This window comes from Haliaeetus albicilla, chromosome Z (assembly GCF_947461875.1).
Source record: "Haliaeetus albicilla chromosome Z, bHalAlb1.1, whole genome shotgun sequence".
NCBI classification, from domain to species: Eukaryota; Metazoa; Chordata; class Aves; order Accipitriformes; family Accipitridae; genus Haliaeetus; species Haliaeetus albicilla.
The window spans coordinates 1,262,024-1,280,657 of NC_091516.1; the positions used below are offsets into that span (position 1 = coordinate 1,262,024).

At 36.4% G+C, this 18,634-nt stretch overlaps 1 protein-coding gene across 1 annotated transcript in view; it reads left to right on the forward strand.

Annotated features, from left to right (window-relative positions):
• The window catches only part of WDR70 (WD repeat domain 70), a 144,354-nt gene that overhangs the window by 4,395 nt on the left and 121,325 nt on the right, over window positions 1-18,634 (forward strand). Inside the window, exon 5 of the mRNA XM_069777374.1 lies at window positions 2,367-2,571. Coding sequence (XP_069633475.1) covers window positions 2,367-2,571 — 205 coding nt within the window. The remainder of the gene's footprint in view (window positions 1-2,366; window positions 2,572-18,634) is intronic.

An 18,634-nucleotide genomic window follows, 5' to 3' on the forward strand; every position in this document is an offset into this window, starting at 1 on the left:
ATCCAAATAGAGTGGATGATGTGAGGAGAGTGAACACTTGGGGGGATGTGCCCACATACTTGTACAACTCTCAGAATGTTTTTTGTTATTTCCCCTGTGTGCCATCTGCGCTCTAATGCAGCTTTCTGTTTTTCCTCTTACAGCTTGTTTTACTTACTGAGGAGGTAATGAGGGAAAGCAAAAAACAATTCCTTACACTTCTCTGAAGCCTGGGAAAAGGGCTGGCAAACTGGTTTGTTCTTTACAGCCTCTGGTAGAGTACGACTGTAAGGCTGGAAGTTGAAGGAAACACCACTTGTTTTGTCTTTTCTGTCAGCAGCACTCCTGGTTGCTGTCAGAGGGTAGATGGGCTTTTGGTCTGGCTGCACTGGGATGTTATTACGTTTGACTTTCCTCCAGTCAGGACAGAGGATACCAGTAGCTGTAGCTGTAGTACATGGCTGTCCCTGCCAAGCTTGGAGTGTGGTGAAAAATAGCACTGCGATTCTGACCATTTCACATGCAGAGTGATTACACTGCCCTTCAAAGTACTGGAATGTTTGATTTGATCGATTTATCTTTCCTAGCAAATGAGGGAATGATAAGGATAAGAAATTAGGAAGGAAGCTAGGTATTGTTCTTTAGTGTCTATAGAAAGATCTGAAAATCTGTGACTCCAGGATTGGAAAGGCCTCCTTGAATCATTATGCTGTATACATTATTCTCACTGGCAGGTACAATGTATATTTGGTTCCATTCCAAAACTAATGAAATAGTTTGGCTTTTGGGGAAAAGATATGTGGTTTCCTAGTTTGGGAACGCATACTGACTCTTAAAACACAACTATTTTGCCCATAATATTGTAAAGTTGTTAGTTTTGGGGATACCTAATTTGAAGAACTTTGAAGGTCCCAACCCATTCTTCACCTGCTGGAAGCTTCCTTTTGGTAAAAGGACATTGATTGCCCCATTGTTGTAGAGTAAGAGAAGCTCTTTTTGTTTGAGTTAGATTTCTTAGATAATCATATCCTGATCTAGGTCTTCAAATGTCTCTCATCACTATGCAAAACAAGGTTTGCATGTAGAGGTAATATCTTTTATTAGGCTAGTAAATATAGTTGGAAAAATTAGACAAGCTTTCAGGCACACAAACACTTCTTATCACTGTAACATCTCAGGATCTAATTTGTGTTGGTTTTAGTTTGTTTTGATTTCTTCCTAGAATAGAATTTTGACTGCATATCCAACACAAATATTTGCTGTGTAAGCTACTACCTGCTTGGTGTACAGCTGGTTTGGGAGGTGGAGTGGGGCTGCATTCTCTGTCACAATTCCATGGATTAAAAAGATATGTTATAAACTTTTATTATGTTCTTCAACTTGTGTGTTTTTATTATAATTATTAAGCGATAACCTAAACTTTAACCCCCCCCAATACCTCTGTAGTCTTCTTTTTTTTCTTTGTTAAACTATCTTTTGCAGTCTGCTCACTTAAACACTCACATACACACTCTTAAAATACAAGCTTCTAAACCAAGTCTTGCAATTTGACCTTATCTCACTGAATCTGAAAGGAACATCTGATTTCCACTGCAAGGTATCACTGTGATGATACACTGTATCTAGTCAAAAGGCAAAGTTTTCTGCATATCGCTATTAGACCTTCTGCCAGTTAGAGTACCGCCTACTTGACAACTACCAGCAGAGGGAGCACATTTATTTTGAATAAACTGAATGAACGTGGACTAAGTCGCTCCACTGACTTTTCAGAAATTTTCCAATGCCAAAAATAATGTGTCCACACAACTGATTTGAGCAACAGCAAAATGATAATTTAATGTGACTTTTAGAATCAAGATTTCTTACAGTATCAAATATTTGGTTGAAAGTGCCTAATTCCCTGTTATTCTTTACCAGCATTATAAAGCAAGTGCCATGCTTTGTGTTCTCACTCTGGTTGTGAGCCTGGGCGACTACTGTTTTGAGTTCCACCCAGCCAACAGAGGTACAGAGCATCTGCACAAGCTGCAACTTGAAGCAGAATCCTGAAAATGCTCTATAACAATATATTCTGTTCGCTTCTAGGCAATATTGAAATCCATACTAGTGACATGGTACTGTTGTTTTTACAATCTGTCTAACTTTTTCTTTGTTTGATTTTGTCCAGTTTTTTGAACTGCCTGTGACTATGATGTTCCTTTTTTTAAAAACTTTACGTTTACAAGATGATGGTGGGCCGACACTCTGTTAATAAAAATTAATTTATGTTTTGCTGCTAATTTCAGTGTTTACAAGTTTACAACAGTGCTCAGCATCTTGTATCTGGAAATTCCTATGGAAGTGCTGATGTTCATGAAATATTTAATTTTTAAAATTTTTCCATACAGAGAGGCGGCCTGTAGTGAAAGTGAAGGTAGCTCAGATGAAGAGTTAACTGGTCCGTCTGTGCAATCCCAGACTTCTGGTCAAGGTCCAGCTGAGGGTACTGATGATGATGATGAAGATGATGAATTCATTGGGCCACCACTTCCACCTGGGTTCAGGGATAGCGATGACGATAATGACAATGATGATACAGAGGAGGAAGATACTGTAAGTATTTTATTCCTCTTTAATGTTTTAATGCTTTGAGTAGACTCTTAACTTGTAAGTGTGCTCTTTCCTTTATGATTGAATTTGCAGGTGAAGTATGACTGTTGTTTGAAATGCAGGTTTTTTTGTGGGTTTTGTAATGATTATTCAATAAATGCAAGTAATTGTTTTCATTTAAAAATACCAGGATTTTTTAAAAATGTATGCATGTGAATCTCAAGGGAAATTCATCATCAATTAGTATATATTTACTCTTTTTTGTTTTCACATTATGAAATAACTGTATAGATAAATATTTTCTATAAATATTTTATGTAGCTTGTTTTCCAATGCATGTGTAGAATTTTTTACAGGAAAGAGGAGGTAGCGCTGAGCTTGAATCTAGGGGGAACAATTGTGCCAAAACTGTTTTGAGAAAATGAACCATGGTAACTGAAGGCTCCTTTTTTTCTTTTTGTTTGATTTGGTTTGTACTTTTTCTAAATCTAAATAAGTGCCAGACTGGTTTGTCAGAGTGAATATAGGTGGTCTTTTCTATCTATGTTAAAAGCAAGAAAACCCCTAAGAGCCTAACTTGGGTATCACAGACACTCAGTTGACAAATTTTTCTCTATTTAGTTAAAAGTTTAATGGTTTGATGTTCATTCTCCAAAACTTCCTGGATTGAATATTTTGTGGCAGTGGATTTTGTATGATGGTTTCCATGTTGTTTTGTAGCAACAATGGTAGAAGTCCTGTAAAAACAGCCTTACTTTTTTTGAACCATTCAGTAGCAGAAAATGACTGTATGTCCTGTTGCACAAATATAGACCTAATCCTAAAAAACAAATTCCCAGGTGTCTCAAGGGTTTCTTGTAAATTCCTCTTCAGTTTTGACTAGGTATTGTTTGTTTGTTCTTTTCTTATAAAATCTCTCACCTTGCATCTTGTGAACTTTAAAATATAAGTTCAGACTACTCATTTAAAATGAGCAAGAGGAACTTCTTAAGCAATGACATAACTGAATTTTAGAGTAAGCCTAACCTTGTATGATCACAATTTCCACACACACACCCCCCCGCCCCAGGGGGATAAGTGATGGGAAATTCTGATACCTAAGGGTTTTTTGTTACTTTGTCTGGTGAACTTGATTCACTGTTGCCTGTGGATTTCTTTCATTATCAAACTGCATGTTTTAGTGCCATATCTCCTGTGATCTCATCTGTACCCCCAATATGACTTGTTCTGTCTTAGGGAACCAAGCGGTTAAATCCCAAACTTTCCTTGAGAATGTTGTAAGCCTTATATGACTTACTATTGATCTGTATCAGGAATTCTCTTACCTTTCAGCTGTTATGGCACTGTGGAGTGAGTCCATATTCCTGAGGGTGTCATAGACTCAGCAGATTTCAGCTGCTGCGGATCATGTCATGTTGAAGTCACTACTTCTTTTCTGCCAATTTTCATCTGTTGTCCTGTCTCAAGTCTGCTTGTTCATACATTTTTCAACTCACAGTAAAATCTTAAAATGCAGTGTTTTAGCAAGAAATTTTATCAAACATGAATCTCTCCAACAGATAATCAGAATAATAGTTCCTGTCCTGAAAAGTGCTTACATTTATTGATGCTGAAGGAAATGTTTGGCCATGTTCAGTTTTGTCTCTAAATACTTTCCAAACTATTTCAGTATCATCCAGAGTGTTAGTGTGTACACAGATTTTGGTGAGCCCAGATGCTGGTCATTTTGGAAACCACAATGTATTACACAAAGAACAGCAACTTCTGAAAGTACCTATTAATAGCTGCTAACTTTGTGCATGTATGCACTAGGAAGTGGTAAATCTCAAAAATGTGTGCTTGCTTTGCACAGGTGTTTTGTTCTTTCTTTGGGGTCTTATCAGAATGCCCTCCTAAATCACAGCTCTCCCTAGTTGTCCTCATTTCTCTTCCCAGAAAAAAAACAATCTTTTGCTATGCTGTCAGCACCTTCTGAAGCTGGTAACTGCCTTATAGCACTGGATAATTGAAGCCACATAGAGAGAAACAACGAGGCTTGGGAATCAAGTCCTGCCAGGTATCTTTAATCTTTGGGAGAGTAAAAGTTCTCCAAGATGCTCAAAGGACTTCAGTGTATATGACACTGAAATAGAACAGTGTAAACTTGAAATCATGTTATATCCTGGCAACTAAACCCAAGGTTACGCCTCATGTCTGCTAGTATTTCATTGAAGTATTGCAAAAGCCTTTGCATCAGAAATCTCGTGTAGATATTCATCCTGATCTTTTCTACACAGACTTTAATGTTCATTGCTCTGTTTCTGTTATGTACTTCCTTATTTTCTTAAGCAACAGAGGTTTGAAAACACCAGAACTAGGTGAAGTTCTTAGGGAAGTAATATTTCTGTGGAATGCCTTCTTGTCGGGGTCTTAAGGAATTAAGTTGATTTCTAAACTGAGTATGTCCAGATTGTTCTTCTTCACAATTAAGAGAATTTTGCATGTGTTGGAAAATCGTAGAGAATTTTGCTCAAAAGCCACACATCAGATTAGCTAAACAATGGTCATTCATCTTGTATACCTAAATTTTTCCTGTAACTCATGCCAGAAATTGCTTGAGTTTTCTTTTCCAACTGAAAATTGATACAAGTAGCTTGTGGTTTAACCGTAATTTTGTTGTAAGACTGGATTAGAATTTGGGAATTCTTTTCCCTCGGTTCCATGGTCTGTTACAGACATCACTTTCTGCAGTTAGCAAAAAGCAGTATATATTTAGCCTGCTGTAATTCCATTCTGAAATGAAAAATATATATACCTTCCAATTAAGTGTGTTGGCAATGGTCTTGCCTACTTACACTGAACTAGCAAAATTATTCAGTTGCGTCGAATAAAGTTTCACCACATTGGTCAAGTAAACTGTAATGGAAGTACACTAAATATTCAACATCTGTTTTATTGCATCATCAGAGGAAGGCTGGCATCCTTTGACATCTCTCTTGTTGAGTAATTTTAGCTGAGTAATTTTATTAGGTTCACATGAATCAAGAGTCCTATACATACTACTGTTCCAGTTTATGGTATCATTTCTTTCATCTCAGTAGCGAGTGCTATATGGATTCCTAAATGTAATCATGTTCAAACTATAGATTAGTGCCAAGCTGTAGAAGACGCCTTCATTTATTCATATTTATGGAATAAATGAGATGTTGGAGAAGGTAACTAAATCCTGAGCGCTCATTTATGTAGCATAGCAATGTGGGAGAACAGTATTATTTAATGATGGAGAAATTGCAGGAAAATGGTAAAGTGGTAAAACTGTGTATATTTTTTGAGGCAATATGTATGTTCCACAGAACAGAGTAAGGCTTTTAGTAGTAGAGGTAGCTTATGAAGAGAAGAGGGGGTTATCAGCAATGTAATAGAAAATATCTATTTCTTTTTAATCCCTCTGTGCTACAGTGTGCTGTGTACCTATTTTCTGTTGTTCTCGACTGAAGATGGCTTCACCTTAGTAGGGCTTTATGCACTGGAATCTCTCAAATGCCATCTACTATACATATAAATAATTTTGTAAAAAACAACTGGATTGTTACTTTAACTTGATGTCTGTCGTGTGCAAATGAGCTATGGATTTAAAAAAAAAAACATTATGTAATTGCTTTTATGCCTGTCAGATTTATGGATTCTGGGCACTGATAATAATTTATTTTCATTATCTCCCCCCAAAGGGCAGTGGGCATCTTGTTTAACGAAACTCTTGCTTTAATTCTGTGAAGTTCTCTAGAATGCCAAAGGGAAAACAATGTGTGGAAACAGCTGATCTTAACTTCAGCCTGTCTTTCTCAGCAATCACTTTGTTTGGTGGTTGACTGTTTTATTTTCTAGCCAGATTGTGGTATTAATTTTTTAATTATATATATTTGAATAATGCTACAGCTGGCTTGATAAAGTGGAGTTACTGGAAACCAGAATTAAAAGACCCCAGTGAAAAGTTTCAGACCGAAAAGTAACTTGCAGACTGGTGTGATTTAAGTTTGTCTGAACTTAAGACAATAGTTACAAAACAGTCTAGAATACATTCGGTTGAGAATAAGCAGAGCAGCAGAAATATGAGACTTGTGGGTTTTCAGTCTAAACAGTTAATTTATAACTGGGAAGATTTTGTGTCAGCATGGATGCCAGAGGCCTTTGGGGTCTAGAGCCTCCCCTTACTGCTGCTCATGAACTCAGTTATTTTCTTTCCTGTGAAGGGAATCAGGAAGCAGCTGTGCTTTCCTGATTTCCTGTTGATCGATTGGTGATCACAGTATGATCCTGTAAGCCCCAAGGAAGGCAGGTGTTGCTGTTACGAGAACTGTGATTCCTTTTTCTTTCTTGTACATCAGGCTGTGGTTGGTACGCATGGGGGCAGAATTGGGAGAAGAGAAACAGAAAGCTCCATTGAATAATTCTTTTGTTGTGTTTCCAGAGGTACTGTGAGACTGCCTCTCTTTTGTTATCGTATTTTGCTGCTGAAGTAACTTCTTTAAAACATAAGTATCTCTATTTTGACCCTGAAGTAAACAAATTTTTCTTTAATAGTTATATGAGCTGCAGTTCTGTAATATGAAGTCTTGTGAACTTTGTGTAACAGATAAAATGCATCAAAATACTGGCTTTGCCCTGGTAGCTTGCCACTGTTTCTCAAGCCTGACTTTAGATTTTTATTACAGGAACATGGTTTTTCCACTATTGCTTGTTCAGTTGTTTTTGCTTTCTTATGAGAGACTGTCAACAGAGACATTTGTCAGAATTGCTTGCTATGAGGTTAGCGTCTTTTGAGTCTAGGGTTGGCCCAGGACTGCCCAGCTCACATTTGGTATTTTATTGAATAATCATCAGGTGGAAGGAGTAGCTGGTGGTTATCTTTGATGGGAATTTTTCATGCCTTATTGGTGTTTTTACAGAAAAATGAATAACAGTTAATTGCTGAATGTTTTGAATCAGCACTGTTAGTTTTTGAGTATTACACATTTCTGTAATTTACATCTACATGTGATAAAAACTGAACATAAATTTTTGAGGAGAGCCATAGATATTGTATTACATATGTGAGTTCTGACTTGAGTTACTTTTTTCTCTGAGTTTCTGTAAGTTCATTTTATATACTCAAGTATTCGTGGTAGCTGTTGTTTCTATGTTTGATTAAATTCTGTGTTAATATTGATGGTAGTTACATTTAACAAGTAAATATGTAGATTTAATCACTTATTTAGTATAATTCACCTCCATTTGTGCCAGAATTGATGATTCTTAACGAGGCATAATATGCTTATAACTACTTACACAAGTATTTTGCAGTGCTTGTTTTGTAGTAGTGTAAGGAGTACTGCTGTATCAAGTATATTTTAAGGACAATAGGTACACTTGGTATCAATTCCCTCTGATATTTTTCTTCTGTTATAGTTTTCCTTTTTATATGAAAGACTGGCATTAATTTGGGCAGTGTGGAAAATGGTACGAAGAGTTGTTTATTTGAATTGTGATCAGTGCTTTTCTGTAGCGCTTTTTCTCCTAATGGTGTAAAAACCTGGTTGGATTGTCAGTGCCAGTTTTTCACATGGTTGTAAGCTGAGAGGGGAGGGAGGAAGCAGAGTTTCTCCTGTAGTCCGAAGCTTTTCAGGTTTGGCTTCTATCCTGAGAAGTACGCCTTTCTGGAAAACTTGAAGAAAATCTTTTTGTTTCCAAGCTGGGATGTTTTAAAAGGAAAATGGCTCATTTTTCAGAGGGCACATTCCTAACAAGGGCAATATTTCATGTGGTAAATTTTGAGGTTGGGACATATAGTAGTCTTTACCAGCTTTTTTGTCCTGTCAAGATGCACTGGGAGTGTATCTCCTGTTTGTGCACTCAAAATAAAATCTGGCTGGAGGGGGATAGGAGACCAGCCAAAGCTGTCATGTCAGGGTTGGTAGGTGGACAGCTTTAAATCTAGGACGTAAGCATTTTTCAAGGTAATGGATGACACCTATTAAAAGACAGTAGAAAGAGATTGTGTATTTATTAATATTCTCTTCTATATGTCATTAGAAAATGTGCTGAGATCTTTAACAGAACTTAATGGAGTGCTAGCATCTTGTGATACTTTTTCTCACTTGAAGCAACAGGTATAGAGGTGGTTGTTGAAAGAATTTGCTGGGTGGATTTGCAAGGCTTTATATTCTGTCTGGAGCTTAGTTACAGTTGATTCTTCTTTGGAATGGAGAACTATTTCTGCCTGCAGTATCAAAGGGATACTAATCGTGTTGTAATTATGTCCCTGAAACAAGTACAGCCTTGGGCCTCTCCAAGGCTATACTCTGATTTAGGCATATTTCCAAAATGATAGCGTAGCTGTATTCCAAGTTTTAGAATTGTTTTGAGGCATTTTTAAATTTTTGCAGAGGTTTAATAGGACATACCAGTAATACACATTAGGAATGGAAGAAAGCCATTTCCTGCTGATTTAGATGGAGAATTTAAGTAGACTGTAATTGCTTCAATTAGAATTTGGCTATGGTACCAGGCTAAAATCATGGTGGTATAAAAATAAATAAATGTTATGGGAATTTTTAGTCATCCTAAGGAGTTATAACATTTAGGCTGAGGATTGTCTGTCCTGGTAACTGCTGAATCTTGTTTACCCAGTCATATTTCATTTTTTCTAAAGAAGAAAAAGTTAAGTAAGCTGAACAAAGCAATTTTTGGGTGTGCAATACAGACAGAAAAGTGTGGGTTGCCAGATGAGAGGCATTATTTTTGAACTAACTCTAGTCATTGATACATTGATGAAAAATAGGTAGCAATTACCGCTGCTTTCAATTTCCTTTTGTGTTAATTGGGAGAAAAATACTTTTCTCATATATGTGCATAATGCGTTCTTAGCTCTTGACATTATTTCTGCTGTAAAAATCAGGAAAATGTATTTTCTTTATATTAAACTTGGAACAAGTACTGGAATTTTTGTCAAGGATCATTGATTACAACACCATCATTACTGGTGTTGCAAAGAATGAGAAAGATTATCTCAAAAGGGAGCTAGAAAGGATTCTCAAGCTTCACAAAAATTAAAAGAAAGCACAGTCAAACCCGTAAATTTTGTATAATGATGCTCAGTGTAAGAATGTGAGAGAATCAGTCAGAAGCTGGAAGGGAAGGAACACTTACTGTTAGAATCTGAGAGCATAATATTGGCAATGCACAAGAGGAAGCTAACAGGGTAATTTCCTTAGGGAATGTTTGCCTTTCATAAAAAGGAATGGGGTATTTGCTCCTCCCCTTTCCAAACCGATGCCCCAGAGTTCATGATTACCAGTTGTCCCCAGAGAAAACAAGTGTACTTAAAAGATCTCTATCAATTCTGCAGAGCATAGTAAGGCCAAGACTTCTCTGCTGTATATCATCCCATGACTTTTTGGTGGCATGATATTAATTTTGATTAATTATTAATATGACTGAATATAAGAAGTTATAGAATGTTTCCTCTACAGATAGATACTTAGACCTATGGGTTTGTTTTCAGAAATATTTTGTGAGAAAATTAATAGGCATATATTTGCTGACTTCAACGTACTTAGAGAGAGGTGACTTCAGCAATATTAAATAAAATATAATATAGAACATAATTATCATTACTACTGTCCTTTTTAGCAGAGTTTAGCGGTCTTCTTATGTCCTGTTTTTACTCTTTGCCAGCTCCGTTAGAGAGCCTTATCAGGTCAGCCTGACTTGATGGAGCCCGTAGAAGGCTTCTTTAGGAGCTGCTGGTACCACTTCTGTATTTGGAAAGTGAGCTGTGAAAAGTGATGCAAAGTGTTCTTCATCTCTGGGACAGATACACTGTGGCTGTAGAGCTCCCACACTTGAAACATGGGATCCTCATGCTCATCTCTCCTGAGACCCTTGGTTTCTTTATAGCCAGAAGATTTTGTGGAAGCTAATATCCTCTACTGTTCTTAGAGGGACAGTAGAAATGTCAGGTTTTTTTTTTTCCTGCCAGGTATGTTTGAGGCATGGGTAACCTTGAGGCTGTACAGTTCTGTGACCCACCTCTTAAAACAAAAAATTCCAAGTCTTTCTAAGCACATCTTCTACATGCGTATCTCAGTCACAAGACCATACTTTCAATACAGTATTATTTAACAAGGATATGTAGTTGGAAATCTTAGGAAATTCCATTCATGCAATGGTATATGAACATCTGATCCTAAATATTACTTTCCTTGCTTCCAGTAGAAGTTGGGTTCTTTGGATGTGAAGAGACTAAAATGAATTTATTCTTTGGGACCCTAAAACGCTTACACAGTCAGAAGAAAGTGATGACTACCTTCTCACATGATGCTTTTGTTGGCAATTGCAACAAATTTCCAATGTGCTTTTATAAAGAAGCACAAATACCATATTTTTTCTGTCAGTGTTAGAATATATAAAATATTTCTAAATTTGGAAAGGAAGCTAACAGCAATATTAACACTGTATTCGACACTGTTGGTATCAATGTGGAATACATAAACAGAAGACGGTAGATTTTCTTTGTATCTGGCATGTGAATGTTACCTTCTGAAAAAGTTGTTTATGCTTTAAACAGAATAATGAGAAATACAGGTGTAGAGAACTCTTGCTTGAATGAAGAGGAGAATAAAGTGGATGATAACAAGTGTTTGAAATATTTATGGTGGGGATGATTAAATAATTTAGAAGAGCTATATTTGAAGGAAGAGTCTAAGTGACATGCAGTTACATTTCCTTTCCAAAACAAGTCTTCACAGGATTTTCAATTAACAAATGATTTATATTAAACTGTTGGAACTGCAGACTGCTCCAGCAGTATCCTTGGAGAGCAATTATGTTGACTTTTGGAATGTCTGCTGTTTGTTTAAAAGATGGCTTTGGATTTTTATGAATGTGAGACTACCACATACAATGTTTTACAAGTGCTTCAATGGCATCTCTTACTTGCAGGTGGGCCTTTAACAGTATGTGGGGACTATACATACTTGATGCTAACGCTATCCAGATAGCACAACAATCATACTGAACTTCCTTCTGTTACCCCTGCTTATCTCTTTTTTGTATTTTAATACCTAATACCATTGTTTTCAAATTACTAGGTTCTTGAATATTATTTTCTGAGTTACCTTGTCTACTATTTATAAATGTTTATTTGATGCATCATTGTCAACTGAGGATTGATAGATGTTCATATAACCAAATGTTATGGGAATTAGTTACAAAATTTTTCTGGTTTCCTTTGATAAACCAAAAGAATTACTTTCTCTAAAGGCACTGAAGAATCATGAAGAATCATTCATATGAATTTTTATTAACCATCCCATTTCATAGTCCAGTTGTGAAGGTTTTGAAATGTGTTTAAAGGTCTTAGTTGGATTCCAGTGAATGCACTTGTTGCTTTTTTGTAACCTATTTATTCCTTTCTCTATTAGAAGTATTTTATTTTAACTTTGAAAATTATCAGTTTTACATCTGTTGTTTTTGTAGAAAAACTTTTTTGTAATGTCTCAAAGAATACCTACTTAATGAGAGATAAGATAGAAGAAAACTGAAAAAGAAGCCTTTAAGATCTTGTATCTCTTTCTATGAGCACCCTAGTGTAGTTTAATGTCAGGTGAGTTTGACGTAGTTTTCAAGTAAAACATTACTTTGTAAAGCAAAAGTTATTTTCATATCATAAGCATCATGTGCAAGAATAGTGAAAAAGTTATAAATTATGTAACCTTTACTTCCCAATATAAAAAAAATAGTTCAGACAGGACCTTTGTGCAGTAGGGATTTGGAGCTTTCTGTTCAGTTTTCTAAAATAGGGCTTGATGCACTTAACTGATAAATAGTTATATCATGCAGCTCAGGTTCATTATTTAAGGCTGGAGGATTAGATCCTTCTCCATGTAAATACTTGTGTTGACTTCAGTGGGACTACGGTCATGGACTTGCAGTTTGTAAGTGGGACTGAGTATGCATTATCGGTGGAACTACTAGCATTGTACCTTTGCTTATACACTATTGATGAGACAGAAGATACAGACAAAACATAGTTTGCTACTAACAAAAAGGTGATTTGTGACTTCCACTTTTATTTCCAGGTTTAATTTATTTACCAGTGTTTAGTAAATAAAAATGTATGTTATTTTGCAGCAAAGTATGCTCTCAAGGTGCAAACAGGAGTTCATGTAGCTGAGCTGTCTTCTGTGTGTCTGTGTGAGAGCAGTGATGGACACCCCAAATAGCCACTGCATTCTGGGCAGTGTGGGACAGCACTGAGCTCCGCACAGGGTAGCTACAAAGTGAGCACACTGCAGTGGCATGGGCAGGTTGTTCATTCTCTGCTGTTGTGACTGCACTGCAGTTTATATACGAGTTACCTAGCTGGTACACAAGTTTAAGTTTGTCTACATGAGATGCAGTCAATGTTTGACTAAAAAAAAATTTCCTATTTCTTTGATGCAGCATAACCTAAATATTGCCAGCTAACATCGGGGGTGGTGGTGGTGTGTGTGTTTGGTTTTTTTTGGTTTTGTCCCAAAATTGCACTAGGGGGCAGTGAAAACACCTTAGAGGCATACCAGCCTGCCTGGGACTTCTATTTGTCTTGCATAGTGTCTGCAGCCCTTTTCAGCAACTAGCTTGGAACCAGTTTTCGGAGTAAATAGTACTATGTAAAGATTTTGATTGGGATTATTTACATACGTGGAATTCATTGCAGTGAGCACATGTACATTCTCGTACATTTCACCATTGTCTTGGTGAAACGCAAGGTCTTGGGTAAGATTGGACTTAGTCATGGTGACCCTTTTACATACAGAGGCCTCACAGGTCATCTTTCATATATTAATGAGTGTGAATGCAGGAAATAAATCCTGGAAGAGCTGTAGAAATTAGGAGTAGAACTTACTTTTCTATGCATGACCAAAACTTTTGTCATGGAAAAACTGGTTTTGAAGAGTTAAAATATTCAATTAATTAATTCAGAACATATCTGGAATTAAAGCAAAAGCTAGAGTTCTCACTAGAAAGTGAGCTGTTTGCATGGAAATACTAGAAAGGTTGGCTTGTTTTTTTAAGTCAAGTATTTCACAAATATCACAATATAGGTGATATTTCCCTAACACTTACTGTATGGTGTGTATTTATAGATTAATTCAGGTGTCAGAAAGAGCTGAGGACCTTTATTAGAGTTGCAGTGTCCTATGTCTGCCTCTACTAGCTTACATGAATTACCTGTTCTCTTCCTATCATGTACTACAGGCAAACCATAGGACTTAGTACTTTTTTTTTAATTTAAAGAGGGAGACAAAAAAAATTAAAATATTTCTTTATGTTGTACATATAGCCTTTTTCTTTTTCCCTCCTGTTAAAAAATGGAATTGTCAACTTTGGAAGATTAGTTGGAAGATGGAGAAGTTACTTAGGATTTATGCAGCAGCCCACATCTTTAAAAGTAGTGGGAAAATACAGATTTTTTAACAGAGGCTTCCCATGTCCAATTTATTTTTCTTTTATTTCAATTTATTAAACAAAGTATGAAGGGTCTTTTGACTGAGTTTGACTATATAGCTTTTGCATATTGGAGTAGTTTATTCTTTGTTTCCTTGTACAGGAGGAAAAATCTGTCCTCTGGCCAAAATGTAGTCAGTCTCTGTGATACCAAGTATGTATGTAATGTGGTGTGTGTGACTTTGTATTGATCACATGTAAAATGGATCAGGCCCACATACTGCATCTTATCCAGTGCAATATTAGAAAACAGGGGGATGTGGGCCAGAGTAGGACACCCTTCTTTTCCAAGTTTAGCCAGGTGACTAGGAATTACTCACCATGTTCACTGTTCACCTGTTGGGTCTTGGGAAAACAATGATGATGCTAAATCTCCAAAGTTTCAGTGACAGCAAAATCTTGTGGCAGGACAAATGCAAACACAGTAAAAAGGGGGCTGTAATTAGTACACTTCTGTTGCTGTGTCCTATGACTCAGCATTTTCTCATTAGTCAAAGTTAATTAGAGGGAGTTAAAGCCTCATTGACCCCTCAGTGTACAGCTGTGCTAGTCCATGCCTGTTCTGAAATATCAGAAAGGAAAGTAATAAAAGACGTTAGTTTTCTTGGAATACACAGCGATTGCCTGCTTATTTTGCTGTTAGTCATTGTCTCCAAAAGACAGCCACCAAAAATGGGTGACATATTTTCTGCATGTTATTGAGCCTTTGTGTCTGGGCCTACTTTGAAGCCTGCCTTTATATTTACTGCAGGAGTAGGTGTCTTGCTTGCAAAGGTTGCAGTTGTGCTATACTTGTGCAGGCACAAAGCAAATTTTGTAAAAATGCTGGGTTGACGGGACTGAAAGAGCCAAATTAGGAGTAAAAGATCAGATTTCATTCAAAAAATAAACTATCTATAAATATGATAGCTGATGCAGACGGTTCAATTGAAAAGGCAAATCATGTCAGCATTAAATTGCAAGATGAATTTGCAATTCTTTGGAGGAGGTGAACTCTCATTCTTCATATCAGGAATATTCTAAGCAGAAGGGGAAAACAGTGATTAATTCTTAAACTTTTGAACTGCATCTGAATGGCAGCAATTATGGCACTTGAAAGAATTCTTCAGCTTTTCAGAATTTTAGTCCACAATTTTCAAACTGGAATCTTTCAAGGTTTTGGTTAAGATAGAGTGTAACATAGATCTATATATATCAAGAACTTGCTAGACTTCACTTAAAATATAAATTGGGGTGAGAAGGATCATAGCTCATAGAATAATTACTGGTTGTTTCTCAAGTCAGTAATCTTCCGAGTTTCATGCATCATCTGGATTTACAGAGATTTATCTGCCTCTTCCTGTCCAACCTGTTACTTAGGGTGTCTTGGAACATGCTGTTCTCTGCAAAGAAAGCAAACTTACGTATCAGGCTATAAACACATCTGTAGGGATCAGCTGGCTTCCAGTGCTACCAGATTAGTAATCTTTTTCAGTACAAATAGTCAGTGTACGTCTTTTGCAAAGCAAATGTCATGACGTAACTGCTTTTGTTGTCTTAAATATAAGAATAAATGTATTTCTTAATGACATTCCTTCTTCAAGTATGTTAATTGTGTTACTACCTTTTCCACTGAGTACCAAAAATACCAGGAATTGAAATTCGGAAGAAAAAATAACTGTCTTAATCATCCTCAGTGGCTAAAAATTGTATATACCTATTTTAAAAGACCACTGTGACACAGAGTGCTGAATCATTTTACAAACAACCCCTTCTTGTACTAGTTTTAAGTCTTGGTGTTTGTGAGCATTCTGTGCCTTAAGACCATCAAAAAAATAAACTGGTTTTTAACTCCATTAGTTTCTCCTGTGGAAAATATTAAAATTCTGGACAAGATGTGCGAGTTGCTTTTTTATATTACTTGTGTATTCTTCATATGTTTACTTTTCCTCAGGTTTTCCCTCCCTTGTTTAGACAACATAACATGGATGTGCAGGTACACAAGGTGAAATGTTGGGTCGCGTAGAAGTGTGCGATAATTTTGTGACTGACTTCACTAGATAGAAGTGTATGTGTCATCCAGCATTAAATCCTAGAAATAATGATGCCAGAGTAAATGTCACAGTATATCTCAATAGAAAATAGTTTAAAAATTCTGACATAGATCTCTTTTCTGCCAATGATATAGTAACTTGTTTAATGACTTCATTTGTTTTAAATTGGAATTTATTACCTTTCTTTTCACAGAGTCCTTCAGAGTTGTTCCTCTGTTCTATGATTAAATGCTACCTTATCTAGCAGTTTCCTTGCTGAGGGCAGCCAGTTGTTTTGAGGCTTTTGTTTTGTTTTTTTCTCTGTGACAGACCTGTACTATGTCGTAATTGATTTTTCTTCCTATGGTGCCTTGTAGGGGTCAGACATCCTGTTGATCCTCTGTGTCCCCTTCCTGCTTGTATCCCTGTCTCTGGTAACTCCATGTCACTTTTTTCTCCTTTCTGAAAAGGAATCTCTGAAAAATAGGTTTTTGAAATATCAAATAAATGTTTATATTTGTATTGTTATTATGCAAGCCTATAGGTAATAGAGTAATAAAGGAAGTTTCTGCATTTAACAGCCGCAATTTCAAGGGCAGATCTGTTCAGTTATCTCTAAATTAATGGTATAAATCCCTGTCTCTGGTGACTCCATGTCACTTTTTTTCTCCTTTCTGAAAAGGAATCTCTGAAAAATAGGTTTTTGATATATCAAATAAATGTTTATATTTGTATTGTTATTGTGCAAGCCTATAGGTAATAGAGTAATAAAGGAAGTTTCTGCATTTAACAGCCGCAATTTCAAGGGCAGATCTGTTCAGTTATCTCTAAATTAATGGTATAAATAGTACCAGGCTTAGTTCAGTTGCTGTCCATAAAATATTTTTCTTAGGAAAGGCAATTATGATACATTGAATAGACAGTGAATTTATGAGAAGGCCCAATGGTAGTTTTCTGTGATTTCCCAAAGTCTCGTAGTCCAAATAAGAAACTGCAATCAGTGTTTGAATGCAGAATGAGCAGTAGTCAACTAATTCACTGCATTTTCAGCAAAAATATTAACTCCCCAGAGTAAGATGAATGTTGCTAAATCTAAATGAGTTATAACTACGCTATTGATAATGCTATTTTAAGTGAGCATCTGCCCAAATCACATGGCAGTTATGAAAACTAGTTCTATCCTGTCAAAAAATAATAGTTGTCAGCTGTAGTTTTAATTCTATGTAGTTTAATGCAATTTGCATTAGTTTACCTCTTGGGAGTTGTCTCATAGTATAGGAAGTGATGGAAGCTGCAACCCTGTCTGATACTTCTAGGGAGTAACCTCATCATGGACTCTGCAACCAAATTTGAGTGGGTGGCAGAATATCAGAGAAATAACCCAACTTCTCTGGCTGATTAGGAGAAAATTTTGTGTCTGGCTGCATCCTGAAGTACTGTATACAGTCAGATTTATGATAGCAGATGTTCTATAATATGGATCATACACAGCAGTTAAATGATACAGAGGTGAATTAGGCAAGTAAGAATCAGTAATATGAGAAAACACTTAACAGTACAGTAAGTCAGTGGGATAAGAACAGAGTGTTGATCTTCTGCTTTTTGTGAGGGAGGGAGGTGTCAGAAGAAGAGTTAGTATTGCTCTGAAAAGTATGGAGAGAAAAAAAAAAAAAGTCGTGGGATTGCGAAGATTCATGTTTCCTTCTGACTGTTATGTATGTATCAAACCTACTTGCTTTCTAAGTATAGTAAGAAGATTTTTCGTCTGGAGCCAACCTTGGCACTTCCTGTTTGTTCACTTTTTTGGAGTAGTAGTTAGTGATACAATTTTTCTTTGGAGCATTTTAAACCTAATTTATATGTAGGCAAGAAAGTATCTTTAAGCTATGTTTTCTCTGATGGTTGCATAACTGCTAATGTAATTGGCTCACTTTCAGAACTAAATTGAGCAGGAGAACTTCCTAATAACAGGGTTTGGTTCCAAACTGTTTGTACATATTGCAGTTTTTGCAGACAGAAAAATTAAATCAGGAGTGGCTGAGGCACAGATAGTCTAAAATAAAGATTATTGGTGGTTTTAGGCTTGCTTTGTTAGGAAATATGTCTTGCAGGCCAGGGGCTGATTACGAGAATCCAAACACATGTGCAGAATGTTTGTATTTGAAATAAGATGAATAAATAATATTTAATTTATCTTTAATCTGTAACCACTCATCTCTCACCAAAGAAAACAATGTAGTTTTAGATGTCATAGGTTTTTTGAAAACACTGTGTGGCAGCCCCTGATAATACACTGCCTGACTTTGCGCTGTGCCATTGTTCTTGCTGAAAAGGCATGGAGGAGAAGCTCTGAGGCACACTGACAATAATCTCTCATCTTGGCACTTTTACAATGAGCAGGGATTACTGTGTAAACGTTAGGCTTAACATACCATATCTTGTTGTAATTACAAGTTCTAAGGAGGTCATCTCAGGTCTTTCATACATTGGGGTAGATAGGTTAAATTGCATGCAGTTCACAATATAGCTTATGGGATATTTGAGTT